We start from the raw sequence: 12,773 nt of genomic DNA on the forward strand, positions 1-12,773 counted from the left end.
GATCAGCCATAACATTATGACCACCCATGACCCTGTCTCTGGTTCACCACTTTTGATAGGTACTGACCACTGCAGATCAGGAACACCCCACAAGAGCTGTAGTTTTGGAGATGCTCTGACCAAGTCCAACAAGCCTATTTTTTCTGCTTCTAACACATCAAGTTGAAGACAAAATGTTCACCTGATGCCGAATATATCCCACCCACTGATAGGTGCAATGATAAGCAGATAATCAGTGTTATTCACTTCACCTGTCAGTGGTCTTGTGTTATGGCTGACTGGTGTATGTGAATGCACTGAAGCATCCTGAGAAAAAATTACATACTTCTTGAGTATTGGTGATTCAGTTCTGGACCAGCTGAAAACTCCATCCACTATGGAGACACTGTGTGGGGCTGAGAGGAAGAAAGAAGAGATGTACTAATAGACTGCATGTGAAATACCTCCATGTACATACGTACAAAGCACAGGGGATTGTACAATTCTTGGAGAAGAAGAGGGTGGGCACAACAGACAGCAACAGAAAGAAAACCAAAGACTCACAGCCTGCTACTGCTTTGTGCTCCACACTGTTTTCCTGCAGCTCCTCATGTGATAGAAACACTCTCAGGCGCTTCAAGGACACACTGGCCTGACAACAGACAGAGGGAGGAAACCCCACAAGAACCGGGAGTGGGAGGTTAAGTTAAAATTTTAGTTCTGCCCACACTGAAACCCCAAAACAATAGAAGGACAGTTTAACTTTTCTCCTTTACCCTCAACAGTATCAAATCCTTGCTAAATCTTACCAACCTCATGCCTCTCGACGCCCTAAGCTTACAGCAGAGGTATAGCTCCATGCTACCATACACTCATCAACAAACTCCCCAGTTTGAATGAAGTGCAGCTAGATAAAAGGTATCTAGGTATTTAAAAGCGGGATAGAGACATCAGCTGCTTTATTATAACATAATAATATATATAACACTAGCCAATAACAATTTTAGATAAGATTTGCCGTCATTAAGGAGATATGTTTTAACATTTAGAAAAGAAGATGGTGACTGAGGAAATTTAGCTAAATGTTTACAGCAGGATTTATGAGGGTTATAGTACAGGGCTCCAAAGTACCACCTTCCCAAAACTCATAAAGGGGAGTGCTAACATTGTTGCACAACAGCCACACTGACAATGCTGCCTGCAGACATTTTTTTTGGTTTATTGGCCAGTGTCAATTATGTCAAAAAGATAACTGATTAATCGGTCTATCTATAGCTTTGAGCAGCACCTTAATTCCATTCACCTCCACTCTGGTAGAGGTAGAAATCTCAAAGTTTGATTTCAGCCCTTAAAGACATTCTGAGTTCTGCACTGGATTTAGTCCTGTGTGTGTCATTTCACCTAAAGAGCCAATTTCTCCATTGATGGGCTAACCAGAATGTTTTTATAATACTGGAAATGAGACTTGTAGAGATCTAGGTATTGCTATTTATATCTCTCCTGCTTGCTCTGACAGAAGGCCTTCATTTTAAGCGAGGTTAAGGTCTTTCTTTGCCACACCTTCTAGTTCTACGACCATACCGTATTTCTTACTACTTGATAATCAAACATAAAAAAAGCAATGCTATCCAGCAGAACAGTGGAGACAAGTGATGGTGACTGATCATGAAAGTGGAGGCACACTAACCTGCACCATGCTACTGATGACCATTGGCAGCATGTTGAGAGGAAAACGGAGAATGTTGAAGAGTGCCAGTGACACAAAGGCCTTCTGGGCATCGAGCACGTTGTGTTCGTCAATCAGCACGTACACAGTGAAAGTGGAGAGGGCAACCTGTGGAGTGGCCCAGCGGAAGTGAGAAAGTAATGGGATTACAGCTCTTTTTAATTTATTCTGATGATATACATTGTTTTTATTTGCAATATAGTTAAATAGTTATAGTAAAGAGTAAATTATGTTTAGACACTCTGTGACACTTAATGCTCTTGTCATTTTGTCACCTTGTCCAGTCTGTATAGATGCTGGGGATGGCTTGGGTGTCTGTGCTAGCTAAACAACATGATGAGGTTCTGTATAATTTTGAAAGCAACTATAGACTTCTTTGGACTCACAAGGAAAGGTGCACAGACCCAAGTGAAGGTGGACATTGCACCCAGATAGGCGGCCTTCTTCAAGACTCGCAGCTCACTCTCACGAATTTCAGACACCTTGTCCTTGAAGGCCAGCTCCCAGGCGTACAGTTTCAGCACCTTGATGCCATTTAGCATCTCATTCATCAGCTTAATGCGATTGTCCTTACTCTTCATCTGAGCCACCTGCTCAACACAAACATGCACAAAGTATTTAAAGAGAAACAAATCATAAAATCTTCACATGCACATTTTGTTGGTCGGTTCTGTATATATACGACATCTATTGCATGTCATTCCGTTCCATTTTAAGCATGTCCTAAATAGGAGGGTGTAAGGACACGTGGTGTCATATTTGTACAGACTGTAAAGACCCTTGAGGAGAATTGTGATTTGTGATTTTGGAATATATATAAATAAAATTTTACTTGACAATACTACAAACTGACAGCTTGGTTAGGTAGGGTCTCTGTGTATATGAATGTAAACTAGAATTACCGCCCCATGGTTGTTTGTCTACATACAATATAGTATGTTGCATATGCCCATTTGAGCTATCTGAAAATTAAAACGACTGGGAAAGGCCAATAACGTAGTCATAAAGGCTTGGCTAAGAAAAAGGGAATAAAGATGTTTGTCTGTGTCCCACCTGGTATGTTTTGGTTTTCATGGCAATGACGGCATTAACAGGAACCATCAGAACCATCACAGCCACTCCAGCTAGCACGGATGGACCCAGGTTCTGCACAGCAATAGATAAAAACATAAAAACATTTCCACCAACATTTTACAGGGTTATGTTAGGATAAGCACTCATGTTCACTTAAACTATTTCAGAAAGTAAAGTAACAAAATATTATAGTTTTGGTATCGGTATGGTTTGCCGTGTTTATGTTACCTCTCAAATGTGCTCATGTGAGACTACCTCGGCATAGAGATTATGTTGGTTATGATGGTTAACTTGGACCTGTATGACAGTCTGTAGTTGCTCTGTAATCCTACCTGCCAGAGAAAGTAAAGGGCCAGCACCACCTGCAGAGGGGCAGACCATATCATGTTGATGTAAGTGATGAGGTCCATGAAGCGCTGAGCATCCACTGACATCAGGTTGACAATCTCTCCCACCGTGGAGGTGCGGCGGGCTGCGCTGCTTATAACCAAAGCCTGAAAGAGAAGATCCAGGGAGGAAAAAGTCACCCAAAGTTATATTTTTGTACATATGCAGATTACTGCACTTTACTGCTTTGCACTTCTGGTTAAATGCTAACTGCATTTCGTGGTCTTGTACCTGTACCTGTAATGACAATAAAGTTGAATCTAATCTAATCTAATATACAAAAACAAGTGTTAAAAACAAAATGGTGGTTAGGTAGCAGCAATCAGTGTTTCTCAATCTTGGGCAGTGGGAGGATACAGCTATTGGAAAGAAGCTTTTTTTTCAGTGAGACTTTTCTGCTTTTTTTGTCCTATACCTTGGCAAACAGACAGTAAACAGGGTGGCAAGAGTCATGTAGTCCCAATGACTTGTTGAGGGGTCCCCAGGGCAGCTGCCGTACCACACAGTGCTGCAGTAGCTGAGGAGGCTCTTGGTGGTGTTAAAGGTTCACCAGTGGCTGCTGTGGGAGGTGGCACTGTTTAAGTTCCTAAGGAAGTATAGTCTCTGCTGGGCCTTCTTCACCTGGTGAGAGATGTTCGCAGTCTACGTAAGGTCTGTCCACCTCCTTTCAGAGGGCAGGGTGCTCAATTCTCCTCAATCTTCTGAAGTCTATCATCATCTCCTTGGTTTCTGTTGTGTTGAGGTCAGGTTGTTACCACTCAACCAGTTGTTGAACCTCATCCCTGTAGGCTGTTACATTTTTATTTGTTATCAGTCCTGGTGGTGTTGATGGTGCAAACTTGGCAATGGTGTTGGAGAGGTGAATGGGGGAGAGAGGGGAGTGGTCTGAGGAGTACACCTAAGGTGCTCCTCTGTTCAGGATCAGGGTTGAGGAGGACATTTTGGGGCCTGTTACTTAGCTTATTTAAGGCAGGTAGGGACTATATCCTGCTCTAGCCCGAGGTTAAAGATACAGTGAATACTGCTGCTAGTTGGTCTAGGTGTTCCGTCAGCTGATGTATCCTGTAGCTGTTCTAGCACTAGCCTAGCAATATCTTGCAGGGGCTCACTACTGTATTTTCATAGTCTTTACAATAAGCAGAGAAGAGACATTCTGACATCAATTTAAAGCAGCATTTCAAATTTGCCTGTACCTTCCTATAAACAGCTCCGATGATGGCGGTGCGCAGACGCATGCCTGAGACGAAGCAAACATGAAAATACTTCTGGAGGATGAGGGACTGCACACAGGTACAAATGAAGAGCAGAGCGGTGTAGAAGTACCCCTGCCAGGAGGGGGCACTAGAGTTGTTGACGAAGCGTATCAGCAGCCTAGACAGGATCAAGTAAAGAAAGTGAACATAATGGACATGTTTACACTGAGCCATAATTAAATCACTAACAAACTGTTGTTCATCCGCTCTTCAGAACAATTTTTTGAGCTGTGCTTAAAGTACGTCACTTAAATGGCTTCTTTCCTCTTTCAAAGGCAGCCAGCCTACAGATGTGACATAGGGCTGTAGATATCACCACCTATTCTGTGGTAGAAGAAAAAAATCTTTGGATATGAAGAAATGTATGTATTGTCAAGGAAAAGAAAGAAACCTCGGGGGCTCAGGGAGCTAGACTCCTGGCACACTTTGTGTGAGAAGGCTTAGGCTGTCTGGTAACAGGGCTGTGTACAGGCAAGAATCTGGCTATAGGATATATATCCTGATACAAGGTTATGATTCAACATATTGCAATATATTGCAATAATGTAAGCAAAGGCAGTACATTGTGAGTAAAATATGGATTTACATCATACAATAACATACGATACATCCCAAAAACAAAATATTGCGATACTGGCTTGCTATCCCTTGTGGTTAGCTTGTGCTGTATTTCATTATTGGTGTTAACGTGACAGCCCTATTTAAGATTTTGAAAGGTGCATATATGAATCTCAGATACATCAATGATATATTTTCATTTCATATAAATCAAATAATGCTATACAGCATTTTCATCTTCCTGAGTGTGTAAATGGGCGGCTGTGGCTCAGAGGCAGAGCGGGTCGTCCCATAATCAGAAGGTTGTTGGTTCGATCCCTGGCTCCTCCTTTCACATGTCGAAGTATCCTTGAGCACGATACTGAACCCCAAATTACTCCCAATTTTCAATGTGTATGAATGAGTTAGTTTCTGTTCAATGGGCTTTGCCATCACTGAGTGAATGTGTGAAAGGGTGAGCATGTAGTATAAAAGCGCTTTGAGTGGTTGGAAGACTAGAAAGGCGCTATACAAGTACAGGTACATATACCATTTACCATATATGTTTGAGATAAACTGTGGTTTCATACCGGAGGATCTCAGGCCCAACAAACATGAGGATGTCCTGGATGATTTTATAGAGGCAGGAGATGAGGAAGTAGGGCCCGAAGGTCAGGCACAGTGCCCAGAGCAGGGAGGGCTCCTTTGTTTTTTGGGGGTTTTTCACAATCAAGATTTCAGACTCTTCCACAGCACGGCCATCTTTGTCCTCACTGTGCGGGACCTGCTTGGGGGAATACAAAGTTTTCTCCTCTACCCTGGGAGAAGGAAGGAAAGGTAGACTGCTTCAATGAAATCTTCTATCTTCCATTGAGTGGTGAACCTTTTCACCACTCAATGGCCCTCTAATAATTGTAGTTCATTTCCATCAGAAAGAAATTGAATCAAAAGTAAAAATTAGAGTTATTACAATTTGGTTAAGACTTAAGACAGAATCTGCTAATCAAAACCAACAAATCAACACATATACTCTATCCAGAACTTTGTGTACGCAGTTATACTGTACAAAGGAAAAGCTAAATATTGCTGTTCCCATATGTATCAAATCTGGTGGGTATCTAGCAGGTGCAGGTGGCTTTATCGTTTAACAATGATGAACATTTTTGTATATATTTTCTAGCCATAGTCTTTTCCTGCTGTACTGAACTCCTGACCTTTTGACCTTTTGGCACTCTGCATTCCAGCGACACACCAGCTGTGGAACCACTCTATGGGAGCGGTCCTCTGGGTTCAAAGACCACAGGTCCTTCTCCTCCAGTGGGTGCTTGTAACCTGTCATCATCATGCTAGTAGACACAAGAGGGGAGGGAGGAGGAGGAGGAGAGAAACATTTACGTCGAGAGACTTACACAAAGAATTTGGAATCTGAGAAACAGGAGGGTCAAATAAAGACAATATCAAAAAGCTAGAGGTCACAGATTGTATGTGATGTGAAGCTCAGTCACATGATGTAGGTACCACGATACACACCTCCATCACCAGTGTAGTTTGCACTCGCTTTTAGATGAACAACTGTGTTAGGGGTTAATGAATATGTTTTTGTGGGTAACACGTTCGTAATCAAGGGAACTGACAACCAATATACATTTGCAATAAAAACAAAAATCTTACAGTCAAAATTTACAGTGTAACTAGGTACATTTACTTAAATACTTGTTTTTAGATATTTAACTTTTCATTCATTTCCACTACATTTTGGAGGCACATTTAGTGCACATGATTCATTTGCTAAATTAGGCAATATACAGATTCACATTATAAACACAAAATATAACTCAACCAATAAATGATTATGTAATGTTATAGGGAAAAAAAAGGGCAAATAAATAATAAAATAAATAACATGACATATTGCAATAAGAAAAACACTCCTTACATAAATTGTGGTGAATTTCCATTATCGTGATCATGCTTTATACTGGAGACAAGCAACTAACCTTTACTCCTAATTTTTCCACATCTGCTTTCCCCACTGAATGATATGACACAGGAAAGCTTCAGTTTCACTTTGAACTCTCTTTGTGAATAGTAAATGGACTGTACTTATAAAGCGGCTTTCTAGTCTTTCGATCACTCAATGCACTGTACACTACTGCTACACCTTCACATGGCAACACTCCACCCCTTCACACACATTGTGGCAGTGGCTGCATGCAGGTGCAACTCTGCTCACTGATGACCTCTGACTCCACACACACAACACCGACACACACACCACACACACAGGACCAATTTTGGGTTCAGTGTCTTACCTCCAAGGACACTTCGACATGCAGCGAGACGATCGAAACGGCCAACTTCGATTAGTAGACGATCCGCTCTATCACTCCTGAGCCACAGCCGCCCATATTTTGTCAAAAAAAAATATACATAAAGACCAAAATTAGACCTATAAAAGAAACTCACGGTAATTAGGTGGAACGTGCAGCAAATAAGAAACTACAATGTATCCAGTATATAGAAGAGGTTCTTTTTGTACACAATAAGACAAAAGAAAAAGAGTGGAGATCAGTATCTGCTCTGTTACTCTACTCATCTGTTCATAGAAAGAGGAATACTTCACACCCGTGTGGGATAAAAAGTCTCACTCCTCTGACACTTCATATTTAAAAGAATATATTATATATAGTAATATATATATATATATATGATCTAAAATAATGCCTACTAATCCTATAACAATATTGATTTTTTTTTTCTCGAGGCTTTATTAAAACAACCTCACATGCTCCACAGGTAGACTGAAAAAGTTTTTGCTTAAGTGCATATTCAATTTCTCATCGATTATACTGACTATTTAATAGATTCTTCTTAACATGCTTTAAATGGAAGTGATGGGGACAAAATCCACAATCCTTCGTTCTGTGCAGAAACAATGATTCTAAAGTTTAGGCTGAGAGTTTTAATATAAACAAAATGTCTTGGACATCTCCAAATCTACAGCTGTGTAGTTCAGAATGTGGTCTCTGTGCTCAGAGGCAGAGGCGGGTCGTCCCAGCTAATCGGAAGGTGTTGTTCAATCACCACAGCTCACGTCCCCGCCATATTATGCAAGAGTATCCTTGAGAAGATACTGAACCCTGAATATGCTCCGTGAGTGTGGGTGTGAATTAAGGTTAGAATGAGTAGTTTCTGTTCGATGACTTTTGCCATCACTGAGTGAATGGGTGAATGGGTGGAATGTGGCACGTAGTGTGAAAGCGCTTTTGATGGTTGGAAGACTATAAAATGGTGCATACAAGTAACAGGTCCATTTACAATTGTCCTCTTCTTACTGAGCTGAGTAGGAAGAATTCTTACTACAAAAGAGGGGAAGTTCATACTGAAAAGACTAACATCTAAATACAAAATGACATGTTATTGTGTGCATTTCTTTGAATCTTCAAGGCAGCTAAAGGAAAGGAAACAAAGTTAAAAGATCTTTAAAAAAGGGCCCAGTGTGAAACTTTAAGGAGGATCCATTGCTATACAATGGAATAGCATATTCACTAAGGTATGTTTTATTTTATGTATGCCATATTATAATGCCTTGGAATCATACAAATGTTTGTGTTTTTTGTTACCTTAGAATGAGCCTTTTATATGTTTACAGAAGTAAGGTGTGGGGTCAGGAGGTAGAGCTAGCAGTATTCCACCTGAATCGGCAGGCTGGCAGTTCAATCCCCGTCTCCTTACCACCCCCCACATTTTTGTCACCAAGTGTCCTTTGAGGCAAGAACACCAAATTGCTCCCAAGTGCTGTGTATCAGGTATGAATGGACTGAATGACATGAGGGTGAGTTTCGTATTTGATGGGCTTTGCCATCACGAGATATAAATGGTGTGTAATGGACGTGAATGGGCATGTGTGTAAAAGTGCATTTTGAGTGAAAGCACAGTTCAGTACATTCTTCCAACAGTCTGTCCATTCAGTTTATATTTTATAGCGGCCAATTCATAACAGAATTATCTCAGGACACGTTCAAATAAGAGCAGGTCTAGGACCGAAGCTCCTTATAACATTTATGACAGAGACGCCAAACCCAGTTACCACCATGAGCCAAGCAGCTGGCGATGGGCCATGATGCATGTCTATACCAGAGGCAAAGTACCCCGGCTGGCGCATTCCCACTAAAAGTTGTTGTTTTTGCAGTTTTTGCCACTGACTCAGATTATTACTCCAAGTGTCTGGTAACATTATGGAAAGTATCCCCACAGAGATAGACCTTTAGTTTAACCAGAAACAGCTGTAATATCACTATAGCTCAAAACCAGACTCCATACACAAAAACCTCACGTATCATTGTAACATCATGTCTTCATTCACAGTGAACAGAATCAAAAGAGTCTTTGCTAGTCCTTCCACTGTTCCAACAATCACCAAGTCACCAACAACAATCACATCCTCACTACATCCACACTACAGGAAGATTAAACGTCTGCTTACTTTGTGATCCACCAGAAAGTTATTCTGGAGAGGAAAGAAGCTCCAAGCTCAGGGCAGGGATTCTGAAGACAAACACACATTACAGTTAGAGCCAAAAGATTTCTCTGCTGCTGACATACTGATCCAAGAATTAGGTTTTTATCCGCATTAAAAAGGTGTACATAGATAATATCAATCCATGTCATAACTCAAAGCTAAACACACAGACATAATAAACATATTTTTAGTTTAGTGTCCACAAATCTGCTTAGAAATTATAGAAACAAAGATGTTCGTTATAGATCTAACATGTTTTTAAGGTTTGAGTGGCGCAGTTGTCTCCATTAAGGATCAACCGATATGTTTTTTACAGGGACGATACAGATACAGTTTTATTAGTTATCAAGGAAAACCAATAACTGATATTTGGAACCAATATACTGTACATTTGCAGTGAAAAAGGAAAATCTGAGTGTCAAAATTTTAACAATTGCATTGAAATACTGAATATAAAATGTGGTTTATCAAACTAACATTTGCATTGTTTTACTGAACTTAACGTATAATCTTTAGTAATTATGCATAACTGATATCCTTTTAATGAATTGGGTTGTTGTTTTTTTAAGTCAAGAACCCCCCTCCAGTACTTCAGAGTACCCGAAGTAAGATTTTAAACACAGACTTTTACTTACTGTGATACACTGTAATATACTGATATACTGCATGGAAGTGTGCAGAAATCTTCACCTTAAGTTTGGACACATTCCAGCACTTGAGCTAAGATTTAGCCAGGTGGAGTGATTGTCATCCTGGATTTCTGCTATCGGATAAAAATAAATTACAAACTGATTATCAGAAAAGTGCTGAATATTGGATCTGATAATTGACTAGGCCAATAATCAGTCTATACGTAGTTTCGATTTGTCTGAGGGGGGCCAGCACTGTCAGAGTTTGAAAACAGCTGCTCTAGGAGCCCCATTAGAGGGTTCCACCTCTGTTCGTACAACTTTAATGATGAGACATAATTATCAAACTTGGCTCAGTGCAACATCAAACTGGGAATTCAAAAGTAAGGACTATCATTTTGTCCAAATCAACATTTACATTAAGTAAACATTAACAGAAAAATGTAGAAAGTTTCCACCACTTGATATAAATAAGTGACAGAGACTGAGAAAGAGGATCAGGAAGAGGAAGAGGAGGATTTACAGGATTTACAGTATGAGGTAGTCTCACCAAGTCTTTAACAGCCTGCGAGAAGAGGGGTGGCTGGTCCGTCAGGCAGGACAGGAACAGAGCAACCAGCAGCAGAGCATAGTAGATATAGAAGGTGGTGTACCTCCACACATACACTGTTGATAGCTTCAAATAAAACAAACCAGATCAAGCTTTTAACCCACAGAACTGGCTGCTGTAAGATATTGCTTTGTTTGTGGTACATTCACTATAATATTACTTCTTCTCAAGGTATATTCTTATGTGACAATAAGGTGTCATTTCAAGCCAGGCAGTTACATATTATATGTTATCCAGAGGTTTATTACAACTTATTTCACCCAAATCTAATTAAGTCATGCTTGTATTAGACTGACCTGGTCCTGGGCCTGCAGGAGCTTGGACCTGAAGGTTACTGTGGCACACAGCAGTGCCAGCAGCCAGTAGATCAGCATCACTCCAGACGACTGAGCCCCTTTCATCCGTTCGTACTGAATTAACATGGTGGCCAGCAACTGGAGCACACACACAATTTAAACACATTTATACATGGTTCTTGATATAACATACCAATATTACAAACACAACTTGACTATGATCCAGTACTGGTCTTCAGCTTTGCTATCAAATACAAATAAGGCATAAAAAAAGCATTTCTTGTTTACTGTGTGTAATTAAACTACACAAATAGATAACACTGGTCTAAGTTTCTCTTTAATCACAACTTCATGCACTGCAGATTAACAGATTATTTATATTACTATAATACTATATGTAACAATGCATAACCAAGATGGTTTTTGTGCCTAAACCGGACCAAACCATAACCACAGTAGTGTATCTGACTTTCCAAATAAAGTTTTACCATAAAAACTAGTATTTTCAGAAAACAAAGGTTAAAACTAAATAAATGTATTTAAAAAGGTCTGAGATGCGGGTGTTCTAGTACAGCATGTAGTGGCAAGTGAATTTCATATATATATAACCTATTAAAAAGGTCCAGTGTGTAGGATTTAGTAGCATCTATCAGTGTAGTTGCAGATCACAACTTACTTGCTTCACTCTCCCCTTCCAAGCATGAAAGATAAACCATGGTTGCTGAGAAATGTGTCCTATCTAGAGCCAGTGTAAATGGTAAATAGACTGTACTTATATAGCTGTACAGTACATGCCACACTCACCCCATTCACACACATTCATACACTGATCTGTAAACAGTTCTAGTTTGTCCCTTCTGGGCTACCATTGGATGATGGCAGACTATGGAAGGCAGCTTGCAGCATGTGAAGATAAAAATGGCTTATTCTAAGGTAACAAAAACACAACAATTCTTATTTTCAGGTGATTATTTGTGAATAAAAACCTATGAACCAATGAATTGTGAATATTAATCATGAATATTATATTCAACTTCTTACAATAGATCCTCCTAAATGTTACACACTGGACCTTTAAAAATATACCCATAAATAAATGCAAACTAAGCTTTGCTCTAATCCGAAGAGAGGTGACACCTTTTCGATATCAATGACAAAGATAAACTCTCACCATGGTGAGGCCTAGTAAAGTTGGACTGACTAGGTAGACGGGTGCAGGGATTCTGCTGCCATGACTTCTTTCCCAGAAAGAATAGAAAACATCTGCCCAGCAGATAATCCACAATAGAAAGCCAACAGCCTGTGGGGAGAAAAACAGCACACAGCTTTTTGCCTTGTAGATTCTGCTTGATGTCAAACTAACACTACAAAATTGATGCATTATTGTTAGATTGAGTGAGTGAGTCCACTTTGCAAAGTTAGACACTAAGGAAAAGGCTATTTCAGAGTATTTAGAGTATAGAGAGTATTTTCTCAGAAAAATTAAAACATACTAAACTAAAACTCAATTACAAAATGAGATATGCGACTTACATGCACACTACTACTCAAACATATTCAGGATGTGATATTTACAGGTAACATTAGTAACTCGTCATTTTTTTCGAAGATGATTAAAAGATAAAAGCAACATACATATAGTTCACATCTTATGTTATGCTAGCCAGCTAATCTACACCAATCGCTAGCTAGCTAGTTACAGTTAGTTAGATAGTGTTTTGCTTTGCTTTTCAACGTAGACGAGTCTAGCACATAGCATA

At 39.9% G+C, this 12,773-nt stretch overlaps 1 protein-coding gene across 1 annotated transcript in view; it reads right to left on the reverse strand.

Annotated features, from left to right (window-relative positions):
• Positions 1-12,773, reverse strand: part of LOC118323026 (multidrug resistance-associated protein 1-like) — a gene marked incomplete in the record, with an annotated part of 19,719 nt that overhangs the window by 5,034 nt on the left and 1,912 nt on the right. The window contains 13 exon segments of the mRNA XM_035654941.1: positions 326-395; positions 544-631; positions 1,667-1,813; positions 2,092-2,295; positions 2,759-2,851; positions 3,112-3,273; positions 4,360-4,537; positions 5,547-5,774; positions 6,171-6,302; positions 9,443-9,504; positions 10,658-10,783; positions 11,014-11,151; positions 12,185-12,313. Coding sequence (XP_035510834.1) covers positions 326-395; positions 544-631; positions 1,667-1,813; positions 2,092-2,295; positions 2,759-2,851; positions 3,112-3,273; positions 4,360-4,537; positions 5,547-5,774; positions 6,171-6,302; positions 9,443-9,504; positions 10,658-10,783; positions 11,014-11,151; positions 12,185-12,313 — 1,757 coding nt within the window.

The sequence above is a fragment of the Morone saxatilis genome, unplaced genomic scaffold (genome assembly GCF_004916995.1).
Source record: "Morone saxatilis isolate NCDOM2014 unplaced genomic scaffold, NCSU_SB_2.0 Contig14, whole genome shotgun sequence".
Classification (NCBI taxonomy): Eukaryota; Metazoa; Chordata; class Actinopteri; family Moronidae; genus Morone; species Morone saxatilis.